General features: G+C 43.4%; 1 protein-coding gene across 4 annotated transcripts; it reads right to left on the reverse strand.

The window, feature by feature from the left end:
* Positions 1 to 1,282: 1,282 nt before the first annotated feature.
* On the reverse strand, positions 1,283 to 26,488 carry TRAFD1 (TRAF-type zinc finger domain containing 1). Of its 4 annotated transcripts, none has more exons than XM_070628864.1 (12): positions 26,274 to 26,488; positions 20,635 to 20,700; positions 17,077 to 17,212; positions 16,917 to 16,970; positions 14,254 to 14,659; positions 13,403 to 13,609; positions 6,908 to 6,984; positions 5,447 to 5,677; positions 4,345 to 4,465; positions 2,973 to 3,312; positions 2,659 to 2,731; positions 1,283 to 2,156 (listed from the first exon to the last, which is right to left on the reverse strand). In XM_070628864.1, the coding sequence occupies exons 2-12, from the start codon at positions 20,679 to 20,681 to the stop codon at positions 2,100 to 2,102; spliced, it is 1,749 nt and encodes a 582-aa protein (XP_070484965.1). In that variant the 5' UTR covers positions 20,682 to 20,700; positions 26,274 to 26,488; the 3' UTR covers positions 1,283 to 2,099. The 4 variants fall into 4 exon arrangements, with proteins under 4 accessions (XP_070484965.1, XP_070484962.1, XP_070484963.1 ...); XM_070628861.1 differs by lacking the exon at positions 26,274 to 26,488 and adding an exon at positions 22,971 to 23,103; XM_070628862.1 differs by lacking the exon at positions 26,274 to 26,488 and adding an exon at positions 22,581 to 22,714.
* Positions 26,489 to 27,525: the final 1,037 nt, after the last annotated feature.

Raw genomic sequence — 27,525 nt, forward strand, 5'->3', positions numbered from 1 at the left:
ATACACGGAAGCATTTGGGGTTGAGGGCACCATGTCTGCCACTCCCTCTCAAATAGTTCATGAAAAAAATTACAGATAGAACGTTGAAGCAAATGTGATAATAATTAAAAAGAGCAACCTTGTCAAATGCCATATTTGGAAATATGGCAGTGAATTAGGAGAAACGGCTTAAAAAACAAAGCAGTCAACTTTTGGGAGAGAATTTTGGGAGAAAGAGGATAAGGAATTATTTCTTTAGTCTTTTTTAAAAAGCTGTACTTATTTTAGTTGCATACAATGTTTTAAAAAAAATTCCAAAAAGTAAATCCATTATAAAACATTTAGAAACTACAGATTACTAAAAAAATAAAATAAAAAGTAAAGCCAAAAAACCCACTGCTATTTTACTCAATGTCTAATCCAACCAAAGGGAGTGGGGAAAGCTTTCCTTTCTGTCAGGTCTCTCCCCGCGTGTCCCCCCCACACCCCCCGCCTGCCCCAGAACCACAGTGATGGGCCGCGTGACTATTGTCCGCCCAGCTGGGGAGAGGGTCCCTCCACCCACCTCCTGAAGTCCCAGGGAGATTTGGATGATGCCAGAAGCAGCACAAGTCTCCATCCTTCTGGCGCCTTTGCCACCAGAAACATGAAGGTCTTTATGACTCTGGTGATTTTTACTGAGGTTTAACTGACATACAATCAAGTGACTAACCCCACAGCACAGAATATATTCTTTATTTGGCCCAGCTTTTTTCTGTGTATAATTCAGACCCAGATTTGAGTCCTGGCTCTGCCACAAATTGGCTGCATAACTCTATACAAGTCACTCCTTTCCACCTATGAAATGGGACAATTCTTCCCCCCTTTCCTACCCCCACTAGGTCATTGGGAAAAAAACAGATGAGCTTAAAATGACCTAAAACGCCAGATGGTCCCGTGCAGATGGAGGTGCTGAGGGGCAATGGATAATTCTGCTAAGGCTCCACTCCTTTCAGGATTCAGGCGTTTGCGGAATCTGCTTCTCTCTATTCAGTCAGAGGCAGCCCCGACCCCAACCCAAATCCTCACCAGAGCTCAGCAACCTGTCAGTTCCCTTTGGTCCAACACAAGAGAAAACTGGAGAGACTTGGAAGGTCTGGCCTCCTCTGAGAAGGAGCTCACACGGGATCTGCCAGGGACCCAGGAGGCCCAGAGAAAGCCTAGTCCTGCTCACCGTCCCCCAGACCTCCGAGCTGACTCTGGCCGCCCTGGCCTCCCTGAGGTCTCCACTGAGCACACAGGAGAAGGAACTGAAAAACTCAGCTGAACTCCAAGTACAAACTTTATTTCTATTACAAGGATGTTATTAATTATAATAATAATAGTAAAATAAAAAGAGGGGGAGAGGCTCTGATATTTGGTTTTCAGAGCAAGCCATGGAGGGTAAGCCCCTGTCCTGAGCAGGGCAGAGCCCAGCATGGCCCTGGCAGGGACAGGGCGCCCGGCCTTCTCCACAGGACGCAGTGAAGACGCTGGAGCCCGCGCTCCACCAGAAACAAGGCAGTGAAGCCACACGCCAAAGCAGAGATTAAATCAAAGCCCCAGGCCACTCGGCTCCAGCTCCACGCATCTGCAAACGCCCGCTCCTGAGTCTGTCCTGAGCGCCATCAGAGCTCCTCCACACAACAGAGGCCCAAACGCTCGAGTACGGAGACAGGACGCACGAGAGCTTACCCAAAAGTTTCCAAATTTAGGCCCCCACAGGGAAAAGAAGCACTTCACTGGTTAGTACCACGTTTCCAGAACTCTCTCCTCCACCAGGACCACACAGCACCAAGCAGCAGTGGTGACAGTACGTCAAAAGATGGAGCCCTGGTGGGCCGAGAGGCCACGGCTTGTATTCTGTGCTGCTAAAAGCCAGCAGCTAAAGCTGAAATATTTCTCAACAGCCTCTCTGTTAACCCTCCCTCAAACCCCCAAACTCCCACAGCACAGTCTCGAAAGACACAAAATGGCCGCAACCTAGAAAAAGTTAAAATCTGTAAGTCTCCCCTGCCCAGAGAGCTGGGGGCAGGGCCCGCACCGTGGCAAGTGCTGCTGTGCAGAGATGGAGCCAACGCGCGGCCTCTCCACAGACACCATTACTCCTCCTCTTCCTCCTCGGCATCCCCAGCTCCTTGCTGCTTGGGAGTTTTTGCCTGTTGAAAAATAGAATACAAAGTTTATGTACAAAGTGAAAAAGGGGGCCAGCCCTTGGCTGAGTGGTTAAGTTCGCGCGCTCCACTTCAGGGGCCCAGGGATTCGCAGGTTCGGATCCTGGGCGCAGACATGGCACCGCTCATCAGGCCACGCGGAGGCGGCGTCCCACATGCCAGAACTAGAATATACAACTGTGTACTGGGGGGCTTTGGGGAGAAGAAGAGGAAGAAGAAGAAGAAGAAAAAAAAAAAGGAAGACTGGCAACGATGTTAGATCTGGTGCCAATCTTTAGGGGAAAAAAAAGAAAGTGAAAAACCAGTACTCCTCCTTGAGAGCCCTGAAAACGTCAACCTTCTATAGAAAACTCCTCATCAAAAGCCAAAAGAACAGTCCTTCAGCCACAGTCAGCCCGAAGCCCAGCTCCTTCCCTGACTTCAAGAACCACAGCAGCCCCATCACTTGCAAGCCCTCACTGAGCATAAGGGCTGCATCCCTGGTTACCTTTGCAGTTCTGCTGCGGCAGCTGGCGGTTGCGGGGGTGACCCGGGAGTTCCTGCCACCTTCACTCCTCCCACTGAAAGAGAAGGATTGGAAACTCATTCCTGAGACGCTCCTGAGCAAAAGTCAGAAAATTCAGGGAGAACAGAAACAGCTGGAATCAGACAAAAGCAGCTCCCTGCTAGCAAACCAAACAAACAAAACCTCCACCAACAGCAAAAGAACATTCTAGAATCAGGCCACAACACAAGCAAAGTCCACACTTGCATGTTCTCCTGAGCTACTCACTCCCAAGCTCCACTCCGACTGATCCTCACCTTGCTCCGTATCTCCCCGAAGGCCCACGGGGGAACGGGGGCACAAGGGTTTCTGGGTAGAGATTTCGAACAGAGCGCATCACTGGAATATGCCCAGTGGCCATGGCCCCATTCTGGCTGTTTCGATTCCGCCCCCGGATGTCCTGGCTGTCTAAGTTATTGAGCTTCAGTACACGAGGCGGGCTGGGCTGGCACCCAGGCCTGGAGCCGGAGGCGGATGTTGATAGTCGGTTACACACAGCCGTCATATTGTTAATGGGTCTGCTGGGGGGAAGAGGGTAGGCGGGCCCGTTAGCCGTTTCCTGCTTGATATCATCCATGTAACCCGAGGATAGGTCTCCTGAGAACAGAAAAGAGCACCAGCTTTAGGGAGAAGCCTGCTCTTGCTCTTAGTGCTGGATTCGGGGCAGAACAAAAAGATTCTGGGTAGAAAACAACTGCCTCGCCCCTAACAGCTGCTGAAACTCTCGTCTCCAAGACAAGGTTAGGAACACTTTGTCCACACTGTACACTTACCACCTGGGTCCTCAGAAACAGCCTCCTAACACTCAACAACGACAGGCAAGCAAACTTTGAAAAATAATATCTAACTGGCTTTGTAGTGGTCAGGTTTCAAAAACAGCCTACTTGGGGCTGGCCCCGTGGCCGAGTGGTTAAGTTCGTGCGCTCCGCTGCAGGCGGCCCAGTGTTTCATTGGTTCGAATCCTGGGCGCAGACATGGCACTGCTCATCAAACCACGCTGAGGCAGCATCCCACATGCCACAACTAGAAGCACCCACAACGAAAAATATACAACTACGTACTGGGGGGCTTTGGGGAGAAAAAAGGAAAAAAATAAAATCTTTAAAAAAAAAAGGGTGCATATGCAAAAAAACAAAAACACAGCCTACTTGCCTAGTAACAAGGCTCTTAAATACCACTACTACTAGTAAGTTTAATAATAAGTTTAATTATATAAGTTTATATAATTATATAAGTTTAATAAGTTAATAAGTTTAATTTACTACTAGTAAATTTGAGTAACCTAAGCATATTTCAAGTAGAAGCAGGGACCCAGGGCAGCCACAGTTAGGCCTGAAAATCATCTTCGAATAATCGAGTAAGTGCACAGACAGGAGATGCCAGCTGAACAAGCACTGACTACTAAGCATGTCTCCTGGCTGTCCCCAAAGCCATTACCCTATAAACCTACACTCGAAACAGCTCAGTCTCACATGGGACCACCACTAGCGGCAAGGGAGTCCCCAGTGAGACCCCACTGCGCCTGCTAATTCAGGACCAGGTAACCCCATGTTAGAGCAACAGCTGAGAAGTGAGAGGCAGGCTTGAGCCAGCAGCAGACCTGCGGCCTCGGCTCAGCCCTGTTAATACCCTGGTGTCTGACACGCCTCTTGGGCAGCTCTGGTGAGGTCTCTCGAGGCTGGAAATCCTGTCTAGGAATCCCTTCTGTCACATGGTTGTTTGCTGTGGCTGGGCGTTGGTCACACTGGTCCTAACAAAAAAAAAGCCAGAATTAGTACCTCTGAACTGAGTCATTCCTAGGAGGGAGCAGTGGGAGGAAAGGAAGGAACAGCAGGTTGGACACGCACCTTCTCTGAGGGGCAGGGGGTGGGATGACTTTGACCCCACTGAGAGGAAGGGCCTGGGACCAAGAAGAAGCACATCTGGAATGGAGCCGCCACTCACACGAGCAGCCAAGGCACTAGCAGAAGCACTCTCTGGTTTGTGCAGGGACGAAGGCAGGGCTGGTCTTGGAGCCCAGAAAATCATGTCAATACTTGGACTAGGGTATCTCGTGACTGCTTATTTCATAGTCTCCCCTAACAAGCAGTTACTTATCTACTGCTTGATCCAGAAGCAGAAATCTGTACTTCAGAAATTAATGTGCGGTGTTCTAGCAACAGCTACATGGCATCAACTACAGAAATGACCTGACAATACCTGCAGTGTCAGCTCCCCATAACAAACAAGATAGGGCAGAAAAGCTATTTTCACTAACAGTTGGAATCCTAGACTGCAAAAGCTGAAAAATGACTTCCGATTGTCTAGTCTAACTCCTTCATTTACAGACGTCCCCAGTGAGAACACGGGATCTTTCCAACGTCAACCATAAGGGCAAACCCAGCTCTCCTGCAATGCCACACTCAAAAGCCACCACAATGGAAGAACCCACCTGGTCAAAGGCAGAATGCGTCAGTGGCCTCAGGGAAACTCTCATCTAAACCTTTCTGGCAAACCTCCGTGCCTGCTTAAATGGAGTCCTGGTTCCTTGGTCCTCAGCTACTGACATGATGGTTTTAGTTGAAAGCCTGAGGGACCATATACCTCAGACAGCTCACAAAACAGCTCATGGCCAGTAGCCAGGTCAGGTGTGCACGCAACTTAAAGGCTAAAGATGTTCTCAGCTCCAGCCTCAGGTTCATTCAGAGGATCCACACGGAGTGAAATGGATGGGTCCTCCAGGGACTCGTACCTGGTGATGGAATAGCACCTCCTCTTCTAGCTGTACCCCGCAAAATTCACATGGGATGATGATGCTGTCCTCCACAGGGGGTGAACTGCTTAGGCCCATCAAAGAGTCTAACTGGTTACTTGCAGCCTGCTGCAGATATTTCTGGAAGATGACATCAGGGTCCTCCACCCCTTTAGGGGAAGGGCTGCCCACATTGAGTGAAGGTAAGGCACATGAAGGGTTACAGCTTGTCTGTCTCAAAAAACAGGTTAAAAAAAAAAAAAGCAGAGGTTAAGAAAAAAACTACATTCCTAAAACATTGTCTAGAAGTCATAAAATTTTAATAATGCTTAATATCAGGGAGAGGGACTAAAAAAGGTCAGGGGAATGCAGATAGAACATTTTACTTTTATTTTAAACATTTCTGTGCTTTTCCTTTTTTACTGTGTTCATGTGATTATTCTAAGTTAATTTGAAAAGATTCAACATTCTTCCCACAGCCATACAGTAACAGAGGCCCAAATATTCTTTGTTCTCCCTGCTAATGGATTTTCTTATGCTGCTCCCAAACCAAAAAGCAGATGTATTCAATACCGTATTATTCCACTTATGGGGAGAATGTATGTTCCACCCAGAGCACAGGGACTACTTCAGTTATGGAAATACCAGACTAGGCCAAACCAAATCAGAGAAAGCAAGAGTGTTTGTTGAAGAACTGGTCCCCTCCACCAGTAATTTTCAAACACCAAGGCTATTCTCGAATCATTCCTAAATGGCTCAAGAACATTCAATCACTCAAAAAATATTGGACACCTTTCACGTGCCAGGTATTGAGAGATTCAGAAACTAGGAAAACCCAGAAGATGTCCTCAAGGAACTCAGCCTAGTGGTGCAGACCAACAGGGGGTCAGGAGCCACCTGCCAGGGTGATGGGCTAACAGAGAAGTGGGCACAGGACTTGCGGGGAGCACAGGGGTGAGACCCCTGACCGAGGCTTCAGAGCGTCCCTCAGCATGGTTTCCTCAAAGTCACATCTGAAGCAAGTCTACAAGGAAGGGCTCTGTGTTGTTGGGTACATTGAGGAGGCGGCTGTGGAAGGCCACACACCTTCTAGGCAGAAAAAGTAAAGTGCAAAAATGACCCCTGACCCTTGCAGGGAACTGCAAGGACTTCAGCATGGCTCCAATAAATCAAACTGTGGCATGAGACGAGACTAGACTACAAGGTGGTCAGCAGACATGTACACTGGTCACCACGGCATGGAAGCAACTGGGCCTGCTGAAATAGACATTACTTTTTTCAAGAGGGGACAAGGCTGAGCTCTCATACCCAGATGGCAGTCACACCATGGGAAAGGACACAGCTGCTGCTCCTACCACAGGCATTGTACACAACAGTCTGCTCGAGACCTCCTTGGCCTGCAACACCAGCTACGCCCTGCACACATTCCTACTGAAAGCCCTCAGGGAATTCACAACACACCTGATGGTCAATCAGCAGCTCCTCTGGGTAGAGCTCCTCACAAAATTCACAAGGCAACATGGTGTCGTCAGCTGCACCTAGGTATCAGGCCACACAGTCAGACTCAAAATGAACAAGAACAAACCTGATTCAATCTTTTATCCCCCTTGTGGGGTCTTATATAAAAGCATGGCTTCCTTTGACATTCCTTGATGTAGCAATTAGCGGGGCTGTAAATCCTCAAAGGGAAACCATCTAAGAGACAAACTCTAGGAAAAAACTTCCACTATAGAAAGAGATTTACTCATCACTATTTCCTGAATAGCAGTCAAGTAGTAGCTTACCCACTGCTCTAATGAAGGAAGGAATTTAATTGTGTAATAACTAGGCACTAATCCTCAGAAAAAACTTAATGAAGTAGATCCTACATTAGCCTCATTTTACAGATGAAGGACACTACTAGCAGACAAATATCAGAAGAAACTCTCCTAGTACAAAATAGCAAAAACAATGCCAAACAAAAATAATTTGAGGGGCCGGCACCACGGCCGAGTGGTTAAGTTCATGCGCTCTGCTTTGGTGGCCCAGGGTTTTGCTGGTTCAGATCCTGGGTGCAAACATGGCACTGCTCATCAAGCCATGCTGAGGCAGTGTCCCGCATGCTTCAACTAGAAGGACCCACAACTAAAAATATACAACTATGTACAAGGGGGCTTTGGGAGACAAAGGAAAAATAAAAATCTTTAAAAAAAAAAAAAGTAATTTGAGTTGGGGCTGGCCCTGTGGCCGAGTGGCTAAGTTCACAAACTCTGCTTCAGCAGCCCAGGGTTCGCTGCTTCGTATCCTGGGCACAGACCTATGCACCACTCATCAAGCCATGCTGTGGCAGCATCCCACATGGAAAAACTAGAATGACTTACAACTAGGACATATGACTATGTGCTGGAGCTTTGAGGAGGGGGAAAAAAAAGAGGAAGACTGGCAAGAGATGTTTTAGCTCAGAGTCAATCTTTACCCCCCCCCGAAAAAAAAACAACTAAGACAAAATAATTGGTAATCTAAAATTGTATGACCAGAGAAACTATCAAATACGAAGACAAAATAAAGATATTTTCAGACAAACCAAAATAGACAATTTACAATCAACAGACACTTTCAACAGAATTTCTAAAGAATGTACCTCAGGAAGAAATTTAACCTAGAAGGAAGTTCTGAGAAACAAGGAAGAATGGGTAAGCAAAGAAAATGGTAAACACATAGTAAATAAAATAATAAATACAATGAGTATATAAGAAATGTCTTTATCATGGTGTTAAAAAAAAGAAGAAGAAAGAATATTAACACACAGAGTAGCAATTAAGTCATAAAAGGATGATCTGAATTCTAAGGGTATTGTATTAATTGGGAGAAGTGTGACAAGGGTGATCAAATTTACTCTTTGTTAAGTTATATGTTAAAATTTCCAGAGCAATCACTACAAGAATAGAGACAGAGAATATCAATTCCAAATCAAGAGAGAGGAAAAACGGAATGAAATAGCAAACAAACAAAAGTCAATATAGGTATCTAAGAAATGACCAAGAAAAGAGAAAATAAAGGAAACTACATTGAATCCAGAATCTTCACTTGTGATTACTATGCTATTATAATTTTACTTTCTTCAGCACACATCGAAAATGCTCTGATGACAGTGAAGTCTGAAAGGTTGATAAGGAGACTCACGTTAAAAGATGCTGTTCAGGGGCTGGCCCCGTGGCCGAGTGGTTAAGTTCGCAGGTTCCACTGCAGGTGGCCCAGAGTTTCGTTGGTTCGAATCCTGGGCACGGACATGGTACCACTCATCAGGCCACGCTGAGGCGGTGTCCCACATGCCACAGCTAGAAGGACCCACAACTAAGAATATACAACTATGTACCAGGTGGCTTTGGGGAGAAAAAGGAAAAAAATAAAATCTTAAAAAAAAAAAAAAACGATGCTGCTCAGAGTTTGGAAAAGACTTTCTTTGGGACTAAGGCATTTTCCTCAGGGAAAGAAGCAGCAACTATTAGCTGAAAAAACAGAATAGATCAAAGGTAACAAAAGGGAGAACCTGAATATCAACATCCCATAAAGGGTTGCCAACTTTAGAAATGGAAACGAATCCTAAGCCAAATACTGAAAAGCCTTGATCTGCTCCCAAAAATTCAGGAAGTCTCCCTAATAAAACCAGCTTTTAAACAATCCCATTGTATTATACACTCACATCCTTTTATATACAAAGAATATAAGGCTACCTAAGAACCTGCTGGAAATGATGACCTCTGCGGAGAACTAGGAGACTGTTATCAGTGGGTGAGAAGGAGACTTATATTTCCTTTTACACTCTTTTACAGTCTTCTTTTTTTATGACTTTTACCTGTTTTTTTTAACACCTTTATTGGGATATAATTCACATACAATGCACCCATTTAATGTGTATGCAATTTTTTTGTGTGTGAGGAAGACCGGCCCTGAACTAACACCTGTGCCAATCCTGCTCTATTTCGTATGTGGGATGCCGCCACAGCGTGGCTTGATGAGCCACAATGTGTAGGTCCGCGCCTGGGATGTGAACCCACGAACCACGGGCCGCCAAAGTGGAATATGCAAACTTAACCACTATGCCACTATGCGCATTTTTATTAGATATGCAAATTTTCTATTTCTAAAAACCCTCTACATATAAAAAGAATTATTATTATTTTTTTAATTAATGTTATGATAGATTACAACCTTGTGAGATTTCAGTTGTACGTTTTTGTTAGTCATGTTGTGGGTACACCTCTTCCCCCTTTGTGCCCTCCCCCCAACCCCCCTTTTCCCTGGTAACCACCGATCAGATCTCCTTGTCAATATGCTAACTTCCACCTACGAGTGGAGTCATCTAGAGTTCGTCTTTCTCTGACTAGCTTATTTCGCTTAACATAATACCCTCGAGGTCCCTCCACATTGCTGCGAATGGGCCAATTTTGTCTTTTTTTATGGCTGAGTAGTAGTCCATTGTGTATATATACCATATCTTCTTTATCCATCATCAGTTTCTGGGCATGTAGGTTGGTTCCACGTCTTGGCTATTGTAAATAATGCTGTGATGAACATAGGGGTGCAAGGGACTCTTGGGATTTCTGATTTCAGGTTCTTAGGATAGATACCCAGTAATGGGATATTACTCTGCTCCTTTGTCGACGATTAGCTGTCCATAGATGTGTGGTTTTATCTCTGGGCTTTCAATTCTGTTCCATGGATCTATGGACCTGTTTTTGTACCAGTACCATGCTGTTTTGATCACTGTAGCTTTGTAGCATGTTTTGAAATCGGGGATTGTGATTCCGCCAGCTTTGTTTTTCTTGCTCAGGATTGCTTTAGCAATTCGCGGTCTTTTGTTGCCCCATATGAATTTTAGGATTCTTTGTTCAATTTCTGTGAAGAATGTTCTTGGGATTCTGATTGGGATAGCATTGAATCTGTAGATTGCTTTAGGTAGTATGGACATTTTAACTATGTTTATTCTTCCAAACCATGTGCATGGAATGTCTTTCCATCTCTTTATGTCGTTGTCAATTTCTTTCAAGAAAGTCTTGTAGTTTTCATTGTATAGATCCTTCACTTCCTTGGTTAAGTTTATCCCAAGGTATTTTATTCTTTTCGTTGCGATTGTGAATGGGATTGAGTTCTTGAGTTCTTTTTCTGTTAGTTCATTGTTAGTGTATAGAAATGCTACTGATTTATGTATGTTGATTTTATACCTTACTACTTTGCTGTAGTTGTTGATTATTTCTAATAGTTTTTCTATGGAATCTTTGGGGTTTTCTATATATAAGATCATGTCATCTGCAAACAGCGAGAGTTTTACTTCTTCATTACCTATTTGGATTCCTTTTATTTCTTTTTCCTGCCGAACTGATCTGGCCAACACCTCCAGTACTATGTTGAATAGCAGTGGTGAAAGTGGGCACCCTTGTCTTGTTCCTGTCCTCAGAGGGATGGCTTTCAGTTTTTGTCCATTGAGTATGATGTTGGCTGTGGGTTTGTCATATATGGCCTTTATTATGTTGAGGTACTTTCCTTCTGTACCCATTTTATTGAGGGTTTTTATTGTAAATGGGTGTTGGATCTTGTCAAATGCTTTCCCTGCATCTATTGAGATGATCATGTGGTTTTTGTTTTTCATTTTGTTGATGTAGTGTATCACGTTGATTGACTTGCGGATGTTGAACCATCCCTGCGTCCCTGGTATAAATCCCACTTGATCATGGTGTATAATCTTTTTGATGTATTGCTGTATTCGGTTTGCCAGAATTTTGTTGAGGATTTTTGCATCTATGTTCATCAGTGATATCGGCCTGTAGTTCTCCTTCTTTGTGTTGTCCTTGTCAGGTTTGGGGATCAGAGTGATGTTGGCTTCATAGAATGTCTTAGGGAGTACTCCATCTTCCTCAATTTTCTGGAATAGTTTGAGAAGAATAGGTATTAAGTCTTCTTCGAATGTTTGGCAGAATTCTCCAGAGAAGCCGTCTGGTCCTGGACTCTTATTTTTGGGGAGGTTTTTGATTACTGTTTCTATTTCCTTACTTGTGATTGGCCTATTCAGATTCTCCATTTCTTCCTGATTCAGTCTGGGGAGGTTGTAGGAGTCTAGGAAGTTGTCCATTTCTTCCAGGTTGTTCAATTTGTTGGCATATAGTTTTTCATAGTATTCTCTTATGATCCCTTGTATTTCAATGGTATCTGTTGTGATTTCTCCTCTCTCATTCCTAATTTTATTTATTTGAGATTTCTCTCTTCTTTTCTTGGTGAGTCTGGCTAAAGGTTTGTCGATTTTGTTAATTTTTTCGAAGAACCAACTCTTTGTTTCATTGATCCTTTCTACTGTCTTTTTTGTTTCAATATCGTTTATTTCTGCTCTCATTTTTATTATTTCCCTCCTTCTACTGACTCTGGGCTTTGTTTGTTCTTCTTTTTCTAGTTCTGTTAGGTGTCATTTGAGGTTAAAAAGAACTATTTTTAAGGAAGAAAATATAGACTAAAACAGTAGTTTTCCAGCCTGTGGGGACATAACCCTTTATGGAGACACAGACTCATCTTATGCAGTCTTTGAATTTACACGTTAACCAACCACAGTCTGGAACAGATGGTAGAAACAAAATATTTCACATATATATTTACTACTTTTCAAATCAGTATAATTTATTATACCTAAGAAAATATAAAAATTTTTAAAAAGGAAAAACATGTCATTACCTATCCAAGTTTTATTAACACTCTACCATTTACCTCCTTTAACCAGGCCACATAAGACCCAACTTCAATGTTTGGGTCCAGGACCAACTCCTATTTTATCTAAATCAACAACATGTTAAGAGTTAATCCTACTGTTCATATAGTGGCATGAAGAAAAATCATGGCTGAGAGCTGCTTAATTTTCCGTACAATCTCTTACAACTTGAACATTTTAAACATGACGTGCATCTCTCAAACATACTGCTCTCTAAACAAAAGACCCAAAGGGTGGTGTGCTGCTCACAATTCAACTTTCATTTTTAAAAATTTAGTTTTTATCTGTGAGTCCAATAATACTAAAAAAAAATTGTTTTTAAATGGGGGCAGGGAGGGAAGCAAAGTTTTTTATAGAAGAATGACAACAAATATAAGACAAAAAATAGAAACAGAAAATTCACCATTTTACAATTGCCATAGTAATACTTGATTCAAGCAAGAAACGTCAATGTGTACTAAAACTGCTGGATAAGAGAGTGTGCATATCCTGCTCCCCCGCAGTCTCAAGACACATCCTGCAGCCAGCTATAATAAAGGGAGATAAGAGACAGACCCCACTTTACTGAATAATAGGAAAAACTGACATCCTGAGGACACGGCACCACCAATGCAGCATTCCTGCCAAAATGTAATGTGAATCTAAACACCAGACAAATCTAAATTGAGAAATAGTCTGCAAAACAACTGGCCCGGACTCTTCAAAAGTGCCAATGTCCTAAAAGAAAAAAAAAGAGGATGGGGAACTAAAGTAAAGGAACCCAAAAAAGAAGTAAACCTAACGCATAATCCTGGATTTTGAACACAAAATAAAGAAGTTCTAAAGGACATTATGTACAAATAGGGAACTTATGTTAAATTTCCTGATAGTGATATTCGCATCATGTTTACAAAGGAGAATGCCCTTGTTCTTAAGAGAGACATGCTGAAGTATTTAGGGATAAAGTGTTATGTCTGCAACTTATTCTCAAATGGTTCAGGGTGGAAAAATACATATATAAAGATAAATGCAAAGTACTAAAATTGGTGATACAGACGAGGGGTACAAAGATAGATATTCACTGTACGATTCTGACAATTTTCAAAAATAAAAAGTTGGCAAAAGCAAAGGAACAAACAAAAAAGGCAAATTAACTCATGAAAAACTTACAATTTTACATAAATTGTATAGTGTAAGACTTAAAAAACTGCAGAGAGAGGGTAGTGTGAAAGAAACAAACCTACCTTTTATGTCATTCAGGGTACTGGGACCTCCACGGGACTGGTCCGCCTCCCATATGCTCCTCCAGAAGTCCTGCTCTGCCACCCGGGGGGCCTGGCCTTCATTTTGCAGACTTAGGGCCAACATGAAGTCCAAGTCTGCACTGTCTTCCCCCACCTCTTTGCGGGGCTGTCGGCTTCTATTCCTTTCCTGCCTTTCTTGTTCTTCCACTGGAAAAAAACCAACCAGTACTCAAGACATATTAGAGATGTTGCCATCCCTCAGCTCAGGTCCATGCCTGGCAAATATTCAAGGCTGACAGGCATCTGTGCAGGAACAAGAAGCTCAGCCATACAGTTCTCACAGGACTCCAAATATTAAGTCTGCCGTGATCAAAGGCTCCATTATTCTTCTAATTGTTTTATTAATAAGCAGTATTATTGAGCTGTAACTATGAGACAGGCACTGTGCTAAACATTTTACATATATTTTCTCCAACATAGCAGGTTTAAAGCCTGCGGTCAGACTGCCTGAAGTCAAACCCCAACTCTGCTACTTACTTGCCCTAAGACCGTTGTGAGAACTAAATGAGCTAATACACGTCAGCACTGGACAAATGCCTGAAGCACACAGGGTACAGTGGGTAAATTTTGGCTATGAACAGCACTGTTGTCATCACCACCAACCCTAACTGTACTCCACTGGCAAAGAGGTCCTGTCACTCCCATCTCCAGGAAAGCCAGGTGTTCTCCCTAAGCGTACCTAGCTACAGTCAGGTTTCTATAATTAAAATCTATTTGGCCCCAAAGCCCTATTCCCATTTGTCCTGAGATTTTGATATCATTCCAGTTTTCTAATCCCAAATGCAACTCACACAGATTATTCTGAACTAGAAACGGGGCTGTCGTGCTCCTTTGGCTGGTAGTCCTATTACGGAAAAGGTCTGATTCAAACGCTCTCAGGGGCCTTCGGGGTAGCCTCATGGGTGGGTCCAGAGCCTCGATTTGTCTGAGGAGCTGGGATGCAATCCAGATGCCATCTTGACCCCAAGACTCATCATATGCGTTAGGAGGCACGTCAGCCTCATCTTTCTTTTCCTCCTCATCTCTCCCACAAACTTCAGGGTGAGTCTTCAGATCTTTCACCAGGACATTGCGCCCACAAGTGCCACATAACTCTGTCCGGGCACCACAGTAATCTTCATGGTCCTTCAGTTTGAGAACAGAAAGTTCCAAATCACAGTGCTGGCAAAGGGCAAGCCGTAGAGGACACTCAGTCTCCTGCAACACAGAGTAATGAGGCAGTTACTATGCGGCTCTAAGGGAGGCCATGTTTTAACCCAGGGCAAAGAGAGCAGAGTCCTAACTTTAGCATGTTCTTCCAACCCTAGCTTCGCCTGCCATGCTTGTCTACATATTTAAGAGTCACAGCTTCCCTCTTTGTCCCTGTCACCAGGTTCTACAAAAGGAAGGCAATTTTGCACAGGAATTTACTCACTTAGCCATCCTATCATGATTTTGTGCACACATTACAAAGTAACTCAAAATCTTTGCCCAAGACCAAAGAGCAAAAAGCTAACAATTCAGATCCGTTTGTCAAAGCTCCACCAGCCCATTTCCCCTGACGACTCCAATTTGTCTTAAGTACTAAGTAATGAGGAAAAGAGACTGCCCTTGAGAAACACACTCATTTCTCCAATCTGCTATGCACTCTGTACACATCTGCATACAGCACTGGCTTTAAACTGCCCAAATAAGCCAGGAGTCACCAGCGAAGAGGACCCCAAGAGTGTAAATGTACTCAGTGGATGAAGGACAAAACTTTTACCAAGTTCAGATACTTTACAACCACTGTGCCACAGAGCAAAAATTTCTTTTCATACAAATTAAAACTAAATTATATTTTAAATGCTACTTCAAACATTTTTAGCATTGTTCATATATACACAGAATATCTCTTGGAGAAAACACAGGAAACTGCTAAAGAGGGCCTAGGACGAAGGGTAGAAGAGAGACAATTTTTACATATATGCTTTTGTGGCTTTAAAATTATATACCAGGTTATTATACCAATTCAGAATGATGTTTCTTAAAAAAAGTTTTATTATGGGACCAGCCCGGTGGCATGGTGGTTAAGTTCGCATGCTCTGCTTCAGCAGCCTGGGGTTGGCCAGTGCGGATCCCAGGTGTAGACCTACATACCACTCATCAAGCCACTCTGTGGCAGCATCCCACATACAAAATAGAAGAAGATTGGCACAGATGTTAGCTCAGTGACAATCTCCCTCAAGCAAAAGAGGAGGATTGGCAACAGATGTTAGCTCAGGACCAATCTTCCTTCCCACCCAAAAAAAAAAGCCACTGATTTAAGTTACTCAACAGCAAAAGAGCAAACAATGCTGGCACATACCAGATAATATAGTAAGTACTTTGTTAACAACCCTAAAAAGTGCTAGTAACTCACCAGAACAGCAAATAAAGTATAATTCTTTTTTTTTAAAGGAGAAGTTTTTAAAACTCTTTAGTTAATCTCCGGTCTACCACTTGTCACAGTCTGACTTGCAGGAATGTTAGGAAATACTTTGTACTTGTACTTTTATAATGACTGATGTGTCACCATGTGAGTCCCAGAAACAGCTGGGAGAGAAGCTAGAAGAGGGGGCAATTGATTAGAGGTTGTTTTATGCAGCAGGTAGATGTTAGAGCCAGAGAAATACTCATTACCATTGTTAATGTGACCTCAATCACAACCCAGCCCCCACCCCTGACTCCCCACCCCGTCTTGCTGGTGAGGCCTAGTGAAACACAAGCCAAATGCTCAGAAAAAATCATGAAAGTAAGAGTGCTGAAGTATTAATGAGACATTTATCTTTGAGCTGTGGGGTTATAAGTGGTTCTTGTTTTCTTTTTACATTTTCTAAATTTCCTACATTGAATACAAATTATCTTTTGAAATTATAAATTATTTTTACATTCATATGCACACTCTTGTGTGACGACCAACTAAATTGTTCTTGGGATTTTTTTAACTGATGAATTATGCCCATTCAAAAAAATTACGCCCATTCAATTACGGCCAGTTTTATCTCAACTAGGAACCAAATGCTACTATGTTCTCTCTCACCAAATGCTCTCTGAAGAATTTCTTTGGGTGTAAACAGCGTGTTATCCAAGTGATCAAGAAGTCAAAATGAAATTACAAGATGTAAGGTAGGCTGTGTGCTAAAGAGGCCATCCCACACTGACCACACCAGGCTTAGCTCAGCACTCAGTTAGGCTGCCAATAGCCAAACCCCAGCAGAAATGACAGACACAGTTTCAAAGGTAAAGGCTCTGAGGCGAGCATGGGCACAAGAGCCATGCAGCCGGATCTGGCAGCAAACAGCCCAAGCATCAGAGAGGCTTCAAGAGGCATGTGCACGGAGTTGGTGGAGAACAAAAACTCAACCAGACTGGCTTCTGCTCTGCATGCAGCTCTGTAACCTCAGGAGGACAGGCGTCATGTAACTCACTCCATTCACAGGACAGCAAGACTAACCTCATGCTTCTTTAACTGCCTCTTCTCCAACTTCTTATTACATTTGCAGGTGACCTAGGGTAAGAAGAATATAAATTGGCTTTGCGACAACATGCTCACTTGCTCTTGCACAACAGCAAGTGTAACACATTTATGAACACTTGAGTACTTGGTGGCTCACCTGACAGTGTTCTGTGGCCATGTGAGTCTCCATGTCAGATTTGGGAAATGGTTCCTTGCAGACAGGACACATACCAATGTTCCTTCGGCAGTGGAGCTCATGGATGGTAAAGTTAATCACAGGAATATCTTTTTTGCTATGGAAATAGATCAAAGAAAAAGGAAAGCGTTACTGACTGATCCATGCACAGTGGTAAAACGGCAATCTGTCCTGTCCCATCTTTACTCTCCATTATTTCTCTTTGGTGAATATCTAATCCATAAGCTCTTATAAGTCTGTCTTTTATAGTTTTAATCTACATAGTCTACAAAACATTTCAAAGCAAGATGACTGATCTGCCTCCAGCCATAGTCATACCCCCAATCTGAAAGACCAAGACACCAGATAAATGTAAATTCATTTTCATCCAATGGTCGAACTATCAAGGCACCTCCCACAGAAAAACTGGAAGGTGACACAGAAGAACAATCAACTCTGATAGACGGGAAGAAAACTCAAAAGGATAAGGAGGGAAACCACCAATGTCTTGACGCATTTAACTTCCCCTATTTCTTCAAAACCAATTCAGTGTAATTTTTTTTAACTGTAGAATATTAAAATAGATAGTGGAAGGAGCCATAAATCAAAGTTATCATCTAAATCTATTAACTTAACAAAAATTAAAATTAGTAAATCCCACTATTAAGGATGTTGTGAAACTAAGCACTCCAATACATTACTAGTGGTAGTGTAAACTGCTTAAAAATAGCTTGAATGGGCCAGCCCCAGTGGCCTAGTGGTTAAGTTCAGCACTCTCCACTTCAGCAGCCTGGGTTCGGTTCTCAGGCACAGACCTACACCACTCTGCTGGTGGCCATGCTGTGCTCATGGCCCACATACTAAAAAACAGAGGAAGATTGGCACACGTTAGCTCAGGGGTAATCTTCCTCAGGAAAAAAATAGCCTGAAAATTTGCTTCTAGGACCATAAAATTATACATTCTTTAACCTAGTAATCCCACTCTCGGGATGATGAAGATTCTCATTAGTGTCATAAAATGGTAAAAAAATGAAAATCATTAAAATGTTTAAATAATAAGGAAACAGCAACAGCTAAGCCAAATATGGTACACCAACAAATTAAAAGAAGCAAGCTATATCATGATTATAAATCATATGTGCACAAATGCCACAAAAAATTAAAGCCAGTAATTACTGCTTAGGATGCAGAGATTCTAGGTTCTTTTTTCATAATTTTGACAGTAATTTTAACAGCAAAAAATAATAATAATAAAATGTTTACAGTTTTTATTTTAGAGGGCTATTCAGGATAACCTATTGACATAGAGCATTTTATATACACAAGGCAACTAAAATTTTAGAATGATAACAAAAAATATTAAGGACCACATAAACAAGCAAGAATCAAAAGCAGCTGTCAGGAACCACAAAGCATCTACTGTTACACATTCTCCCCTCTTAGGAAATCTTGAAAGAGAAAGATAAAATATTTGCAATAATCACATGAAACAGTTGCCTGCTGATTTTGTTTTTTTAAAATTTAACTGCTGAGATAGTCCCACCAAACATTCCAATTGGACAAAATATCAGTATACTCACTTCCCACCTACAGATAAAACCAAGATATTTTAAGTGAGATAAACGAGAATACAATCCCATATCTAGATAAATCTGCTAAAAGCGCCAAGGAAGGACTAGCAAGTTAAAGATGAAATTTCATTTTAGATAGAAATGATTGAAAGGCAAGCCAAGCCTTCCAGAAACCCTCAGTAGCTCTCCAAACACTAAACACAATGAGCCAGAAACCAATTCTTTAATACATGCAAAAATAAAAAGTTGAACCTTCTAACATTGAAGCTTCTGTAACCTAGAACTGAGCTCTCCCCACAATCAGTGATCCCTAAGAGATAATATGCAAACATCTTTAATCACAAAAAACCGGGTTTTTTTACCGGCCCAGTGGGTCCAACCACAGCCCATATTTTGAAGACTAACTTTTCTTAAGGAACAACAACATGGCTCTAAAGACAAAAATTTAAAAACTGGAATTTAAACAGGCTTACTCAGATGAGGGGTCTGTGAAGGCCCAGTCAGCCTTCCATGTTAATCTGCTTTTCTCTTTAAATAAATTGCTTTGGCTCTGAGTACTCTGTTTTCATTAGCTTTCTATTAACTTACCCTTTTTGTTTTTTTAAATCCCTTAGCACTGTTATTTACATACTGTCCTAGGATTGAGATTCCTTCAAATTGGAGTACACTGAGAAAAATAAGAGTATCTTAACTGACACTAAAGCCAAGATGCCTGTTTTCTAACAAAATCATAATAATTTTTCTCTTGTGGTTATTTGTATCATTGATTACTTTGTATCAGCAACAGTACATATAAAACTCAAACAAAGCTAAAATAGTTTTTTAAATGGCAGAAAGTGATAGTGGCATAGTAGGAAAAAATATCCTATAAGGCAAGACACCCTGACAGAAATGAAATCTTAATTCTATGCAGGGAAAGAATATTGTAACCAGCAGTTGCTCTGATTATATCCTGATTCTGCCCAAAGTCTGAGCAGAAAGAAAAAGGCAATAAAAAAGGAAAAATCGCTACCTGGCTTGAGCCTTTCACCAATCTGCATCAAACTTATTTTCCTTAATTGACATCTCTTTCCTTCTACCACAATTTGCTAACTTAAACGTAGCAGACAGTTCTGTGTTGCTTTTTCTTTAGCTTTCAGTAAGAACACTTGTGTATCACTAAAATACCAAGCTCCTGAGGAAATCCCAAGCAGGAGTCAGCTGATTATTAGCTGCACTTCTAAGTTTCACTTCAGCAAGAAAGAGTTGCTCTTTCTTGTCACTCACATAGGTTAAAAACACCAAAATAGAAAGCTTAACATTCAAGACTGCACCCAGGCTTCACTAACAGTCCTGGAATCATGAAATGACAATGATTAAGCTGGACTGCCGGAAGACTTTGACTTTTTTTTTTAAAGCACTGGAACATTCCTTTAGCAAAATCCTTTATAAAAACAGCTGAGCTGCTCTGGTTGAACTGCTCTCTCACTACTAGATGGGAGAGCCAAGCTCACTAAACCATGCTCCCAAAACTCAAAGACAGCCACTGTAGCCACTCAGGGATATCCTTGCAACACACTTTGAAAAACACTGATTTAGTCCAAATATTTTATTATATTTTTAGTATCTTTTAAAAAATGTATGATGATATTTTTCAGAAAGACAGAAAATAAATTTCCTTGTTTATAGGTCAGAAAAGTGAGGCTCCAAAGCAGTTAAGTGACTTGCAAAAAGTCACTAATTAAAGGCAGGAACCAGAGCCCCCACCTCCCAGCTTTATCCCATCACTCTAGTCACTACTCTATGCTACCTAAACCAACCATCCTGTCAGGTTACCAAAACAGGCAACTTCATCCAAATTGTTAAAAAGGCTTTCGTCCCATCTATTTGCACGACATATTCTATGGCTCCAATTTTAACCTGCCAATAAATAAACACTTTAGAGAAGCTAGTTTGTCCTCATTCCAACAACATTTCTTAAATTTCTCACCAGTTGTCACACAGCTGAGTGCTCTGGTCTTCTAGAAATTCAGCCATCTTTAGCTCTTCCTGAAAACTACAAAGGAAGAAGTGTTAACTTTCAATTTCATTTCTGCTTTAAGGATGACATGCAAAACACACAAACAAAAAAACCAGTGCACAGAAAACGCCATTGAAACTAGTGTGTTAAAGCGTTTTAATACCCAACAGACTTGGGTTTCACTTTTTATTATTTTTTAATTTTCACTTTAAAATAATCTGGCTTGTAAAAACAGCACAGGGAACTCCCATACACCCCTCACCCAATACATCATAAATAACCACAGTAAAATTATCAAATATGGTAATTAATCTACGGATCTTATTCAAATTTCACAAATCATTCCACTAATATCCTTTTTCTGGTTCAGGATCCAATCCAGAGTCACATATTGAATTTAGTTATTTGTCCTTAATCTTTTTTGATATGGGATATTTCTTCAGTTTTTCATAACCTTGTTAAGTGTACTGGCTAGTTATTTTGTAGAATGTCCTTCAGTTTGGGTTTGATGTTTTCTCACAATTAACACATTTTTGGCAAGAATACCACAGAAGCGATGTTGTGCTCATCTCGGTGCATTATGTCAGAAGGCACATGATGGCAGCAGTCTTATTTTTACAGGTGATCTTAACTTTGATCACTTAGTTGATAGAGTGTCTGCCAGGTTTCTCCACTGTAAAGTTTTCCCTTCTTTTTAAACAAGATGTCAAGGCTGAAAGCAGAATGCTGGCAACTTTATTACCAATATTTACTTTAGATTATTCCTTTATAGGGCTCTTTAATGGTTTTGACATTTCCAAACTAACTCACTTTTCAAAACACATATTCATTCATTCGACATGTTAATTAAGACCCTGTATGCCAGACACTGTGCCCTGGCACTAAGAATACTTCACAAACTACAGAAATATAGCATCTGATCTAATATAGTACAGAAAAAAGTAAGCAAAGAAATAGATACACCCTAAGGTGAGTACTTTGATGGAAAGGTCCACAGACAGATGGTGTGGAGGGGACTTTAGACAAAGGTGGTGAGGAGGGAAGAACCTTCTGAGATGACACTTCAACTAAGACCGGAAGTGCCAAGAACCAGCCGTGTCAAGAAGGCAGAAGTGGGGGAAAATCCACTCAGGCAGTAGGCCTGGAAGGCAACGAAAGTCAAAGCAGATCTGGAAGAGCATGATGAAAAGGGGTAATGACTCGAGAAGGGCTTATCGTGTAGGACACAAAGGATATTGGACTATATTCCAAGTCCAACGGTCAAGCATAGAAGGGTTTTAAACTAGGCAATGACGTGACTCAAGATCTCCACTCCGACATGAATGTAAACCAGGGACAGGAAGCACCTATCTGTGCAAACAAATCACGTTTCTCAGGGTGTCCGACTGCCTCCTGGCGTGATCGATCCCGGCCAGAACCTCGCACGAGGGAGGTGCCCAGTTTTCCAGCTGCAAGGGGATTGCGGGCGGCCCATTTGAGGGTCCCACTCAGGCTCTGGCGCTCAGCAGACGCGCGATTTAAGCTCCCTGGGGTTAAATTCCCCACGCGAGGGTCGCCGCGAGAGGCCCCTGAGCGAAGGCACGGAGGTGCCTCGGAACAGCAATTCAACCTTGGACCGAGCCCCCCTCGCGGACCCCGCGGCCGCCCCTCTGCCTAAGTGGGCAGGACTCCCCCACCCCGGGGTCCAGACCCGGGAAGCCGTTCCCAACCGCCCCTCCCCCGCGCGGCCGGGAGGCGGGGACGCGGAGCGCAAGGGCAGCGGCTTTGCGGATAGCAGCAGTTAACGTTTCCCGGGCGCTATCGATCGCCAAACGCCTCGCACGGACAGTCTCCTAAGCCAGCCCACAAGCCTGGGAGGAGCGGTCATCATCCCCACTTTAGAGACCGCGCAAGCCGAAGTCCGGGGAGACAGTTACCGCCGCACGGCGGCTCCGAAGGGGACTCGAACCCGCGTCGCCGGCTCAGAGCCCGCACCAGGCCGCCGCGAGCGCACGCCGGCAGCTCGAGGCCGGGCCCAGCTCGCCCGGGCGCGGTGCCCTCCGCCCCGCTCCGGCCGACGCCCGCTCCCCAGCCGCCCGGGCCCAGGCCGCGAAGGGGCGGCGCCGCCGGGGAGTGAGGCTCCGGCTCCTGAAGAGAAAGCGCGGCCTCCCCACTGGCCGGAGGAGACGGGAGGGCATCCTTCCCCTTACGGCCGCGACCCCCCGCCCAGAGCCCCCTCGCGCACATCCCGGTCCGCGGGGCGCCGGCCGCCTCCCGAAGCCGAGGCCGCAGGAGGCTCCCCGGGCGCGGGCCGCCGCGACACTCACCCGCGACGAGAAGACGGACGTCGAGCCCAGCCGCCAGCCACGGACACCCAGCCTCCTCAGTCGGCCCCCACAGAGAACAACGGCCCCCAGGGCCGCCTCACCACTTCCGACCGTCGCGGAGGAGCACGCCCATTGGCCACGGGCAGCCCCGGCTGTCGGCCCATTGGACAGCGCCGCTGTCGCTCCCAGGGCCCCGCCTCCTGCGTGTCGATTGGCTCCTCAGAGCTACACGGGGGCGTGTCCCTGAAAGTCCCAGCCCCTGCACATCTGGAAGGAGGGGCGGAGAGACCTGAGTTGTGATCCTTGTTCTGGGCCTAGCAACTAACTGCCCGTGACACAGGTTAATAATATTTTCATGAATAATACGGTACAAACATTACTAATATACCTAATGTATTAAGATAATGGCATTTGTTCTCTTGTCATGAGCCGTTAATACTTATTAGTCATTCTTGTTGCTATTATAATGACCTCATGCTAGACATCTGCAAGGCTCTGCCCATATTTGAGCACTTTGCTTTTTGCAGTGGAAGAATGAGCACCTCAGAGGCAGGTTGGAGTCCCAGTTTTTCCACGTGCTGTCTATATGGATTCTCTGAACTCCTCTTCCCTCTTGCATAAAAAAAAAAAAAAAACAGAATAAGGCCAAGTGGTTGTGTTCCAACTCTGCTTTGGTGGCCGAGGGTTTCACCATTCGGATTCTGGGCACGGACATGGCACCGCTCATCAAGCCATGCTGAGGTTGCGTCCCACATAGCACAGCCAGAAAGACCTACAACTAGAATATACAACTATGTACTGCAGGGCTTTGGGGAGAAGAAGAGAAAAAGAAGGTTGGAAACAGATGTTAGTTCAGGTGCCAATCTCTAAAAAAAAAATAAATAAATATTTAACTATAACTGAGAACATACTATTTACAGTACAATTTAAAATCATAATTTTACTACAGATTATAATTTCAAAATGTTCACGATGCAGTGCTAAGTAGGAAGAACAGATTATAAATCATTATTTGTAGCAGAATAGAATATTTTGTTTAAATCTGCAGTATATTCTGAGTGATTCCAAAGATATAAAGTTCAAAAATAGACAAAATTAATCTAAGGTGAGAGAAGTCAGAATAATGGTTCCATTTGGAGGATATGGAATGTAAGGGAATATAAGAAAGAATTCCAAGTCCTGGAAATGTTCTATATCTTGATCTGCAAAGTGGTAAACACGGATGTATTAATTAGTAAATAGGCACTAAGCTGTCACTTAAGATTTAAATACTTTACATTGTATGTTAAAGAGAACAGACCATTCAATATTGTTTTACACCTTGACTTTTCTTGACGTAATCTATCTTGGAGATCCTTTATAAGCACATCTATCCAGGGCATTGTCATTCCTTTTCAATAGTAATTCTGTTGTGTGAATGTACTGAAAAGGGTACCTGAGGGTTACTGTAAATATTCTGTAAGATTACCTTCCCACCTTGTTCTGTAAAGAAGTGATCTTGTCAATTTGCAGTTTTCTTGTTTAACCTGGGGAGGACTCAAGGATCACAAGGATTTATGAGCTTGTTTTATTTTTTATTTTTTTTTATTTTGAGGAAGATCAGCCCTGAGCTAACATCTGTGCCTGTCTTCCTTTATTTCGTATGTGGGACAGCTGCCACAGCATGGCTTAGTAAGCAGTGCGTAAGGTCCATGTCCAGGATCCAAACCGGCAAACCCCAGGCTGCTGAAATAGAGCACACAAACTTGACCGCTGCACCACTGGGTTGACCCCATGAGCTTGTTTTACAGAAGAAAAAGAATGCCTTCAAGGATCACCACATCACCAGCCCCAAACTGCCACTGACGCTCAGAAGTCAGATTGTCCAGGGCTTATCAGGAGTGAAAGAAACACAAATTACCCCTTTGTTTCTCTGAAACTCCTCCTGCCAAACCCTTTAGCTCTATAAAATGCCCTGCTTTCTTCTCTTGTTAAGGCGGATTTGAAAGAACCTATCCTCCCACCATCTCGTTTTGGCCAATTTGACTAAACCTTTCTCCATCTCCAAGCTCCAATGTCTCAGTGATTGGCTCACTGCACATCAGGCACACGAACTTGAGATTAAGAGGGTTAGTATCAGTACCATGATTTATTCAACCAGTTCCCTGTTGATAGACATTTTGGCTATAAAGAGTTATTTTTGAATACAGCGTAACCAATACCTTAAGTCCAAACTACTTCAGCTCCAGCCTCACTGATTTCCTCAGTAAAGGTACAGAGCGCGCACCCTATGTGACAGCCCCCAGATAAGATTCTGGCGCTTCAATGGCAAACAACAGAACCAGTGCCTGCCTTCCCAGAGCTTACCAGGGAGACAGGCACAAAGGTAGTGACAATGAGTATGATCCATGCTGTGGTATAATAAAGAATATATCTGGTTTTTGGTCCCTAGTTCCTGGCACAGAGCTTCAAAAAAACCTTGAAATTTCCTGAGTGATAGGAGTATCTTTGTCATGCTAATGAGGTGACTCCTAGGTAGCTTCAGAATGGTGGGCTGGTCACTAAAAAGACCAAGCAAGTCCTTAGAGGATTCAATCTTTCCACCTCTGGGCAACGAGGGGTCTGGATATTGAGCTCAACCATGTGACCAATGATTTAATTAATCATGCCCAAGGTAAAGAAACCCCAATAAAAAATGGGTACCTAGGCTCGAGGGAGCTTCCTGGTTGGTGAACATATTGTTGTGCCAGGAGCATGATACACCCTGACTCCGCAGGGAGAAGGCACAAAAGCTCTGTGTTGCCCCTCGGACTACAGCCTGTATGTCTCATCATTTGGCTATTCCTGATCTGTATCCTTTAATAATAAAGCTGGAATTTTATACCTTTTTTTTGAGGAAGATTAGCCCTGCCCTAACATCTGCTGCCAATCCTCCTCTTTTTGCTAAGGAAAACTGACCCTGAGCTAACATCCGTGCCCATCTCCCTGTACTTTATGTGTGGGATGCCTGCCACAGCATGGCTTGCCAAGCAGTGCCATGTCCGCACCCAGGATCCGAACCGGCGAACCCCGGGCCGCCCAAGCAGAACGTGCGAACTTAACTGTTGCTCCACCCGGCCGGCCCCTGTAATTTTAAGTATAGCACTTTCCTGAGTGCTGTGGGTCTTTCTAGTGAATTATCAACCTTGAGGGAGACATGGGAAAGCCTGAATTTATAGCCAGTTAGTCAGAATTATGCTTGGCCTGGGGACCCCCAAAGTGTGGCTGGCAATTGAAGTGAGGGCAGTCTTGTTGGAGACCCGTAAGATCTAGTTTTTTACTCACGGCAATTCACTTCTGACAATAAATGTGTAGAAGTTTTCCTCACACCAACAACCAGTCCTCCAACTCTTCAGACGTTAGCTGGCTATCCTATAATTTAATTCATTTCTGACACTAACTATCTGAGGAGTTAGCATCAGATCCCACAAGTTAAAGGCTCAGTGCCACAAGACTGCTCCCTCTTCCCCCACTTCAGATGCCAGTCACAAGCCCAGATTGTCACCTGTGCTTCTGACCAATCGGCTATAAACTGAACACAACTCCCTCTTCAGGTTTAATAATTTGCTATAATGGCTCACGGAACTCAGGGGAACACTTTACTTACATTTACTGGTTTACTGTAAACGGTATAATAGAGGACACAGATGAACAACCAGATAAAGAGCCACATAAGGCTAGGTCTGGAAGGGTCCTCAGCACAGGAGCTCCTGTCCCAGTGGAGCTGGAGTGTGCCTTCCTCCTGACACATGGATATATTCACCAACCAAGAAGCACTCCAGATGCCATAGTTTAGGGGTTTTTATGGAAGTTCCATTACACTGGCATGATTGATTAAATCACTGGCTGTTGATGATTAACTTGATCTCCAGTCCCTCTCCCCTCCCCAGAGATGGGGGGTGGAGTGGAGCTGAAAGTTCCTACCCTGTAATCACATGGTTGGTTCCTCTGGCAACCAGCTCCCCTCTGAAGCTGTCTAGGGGCCCACCAAGAGTCACCTCATTAGTATAAACTCAGGTATGGTTGAAAGGAGCTTATAATGAATAACAAGAAACATTTCTCTCACCCCTAATATGCAGGGAATGCCAAGGGTTTTAGAAGCTTTTAGACCAGGAACCAGGACAAAGATCAAATATTTATTTTTTGTTACATCACAATTTCACAGGGGCTAAGCTCCCAAACCTGTGGAGTCAGGTGCCAACTCCAGGTGGTTAGCATCAGAACTGAATAAGTATACCCAGCTGGACTTCAGTGGAGCCGAACATGGAAACTGGACACATGCTTTAGTGGAGAAGCCCAGTTATGGTGTGAGACCACCCAACCCACAGAGAAAGTCCACAAAGTCTTTGGATCCCAACAATTAATTAGATGTAGTCTCTGTCTGCAGTGAACTTAGGTTATTTGTGAACAGGTTGCTGAATTTTGAAACAGATTTTCCCAGCAAAGCAGTGTTACGATGGTGATTCCAGTCTCAAACTGACCCACAAAATGTTACTCAACTGGGGTCGGCCTGGTGGCATAGTGATTAAGTTTGCGT

This window comes from Equus przewalskii, chromosome 7 (assembly GCF_037783145.1).
Source record: "Equus przewalskii isolate Varuska chromosome 7, EquPr2, whole genome shotgun sequence".
Taxonomy (NCBI): domain Eukaryota; kingdom Metazoa; phylum Chordata; class Mammalia; order Perissodactyla; family Equidae; genus Equus; species Equus przewalskii.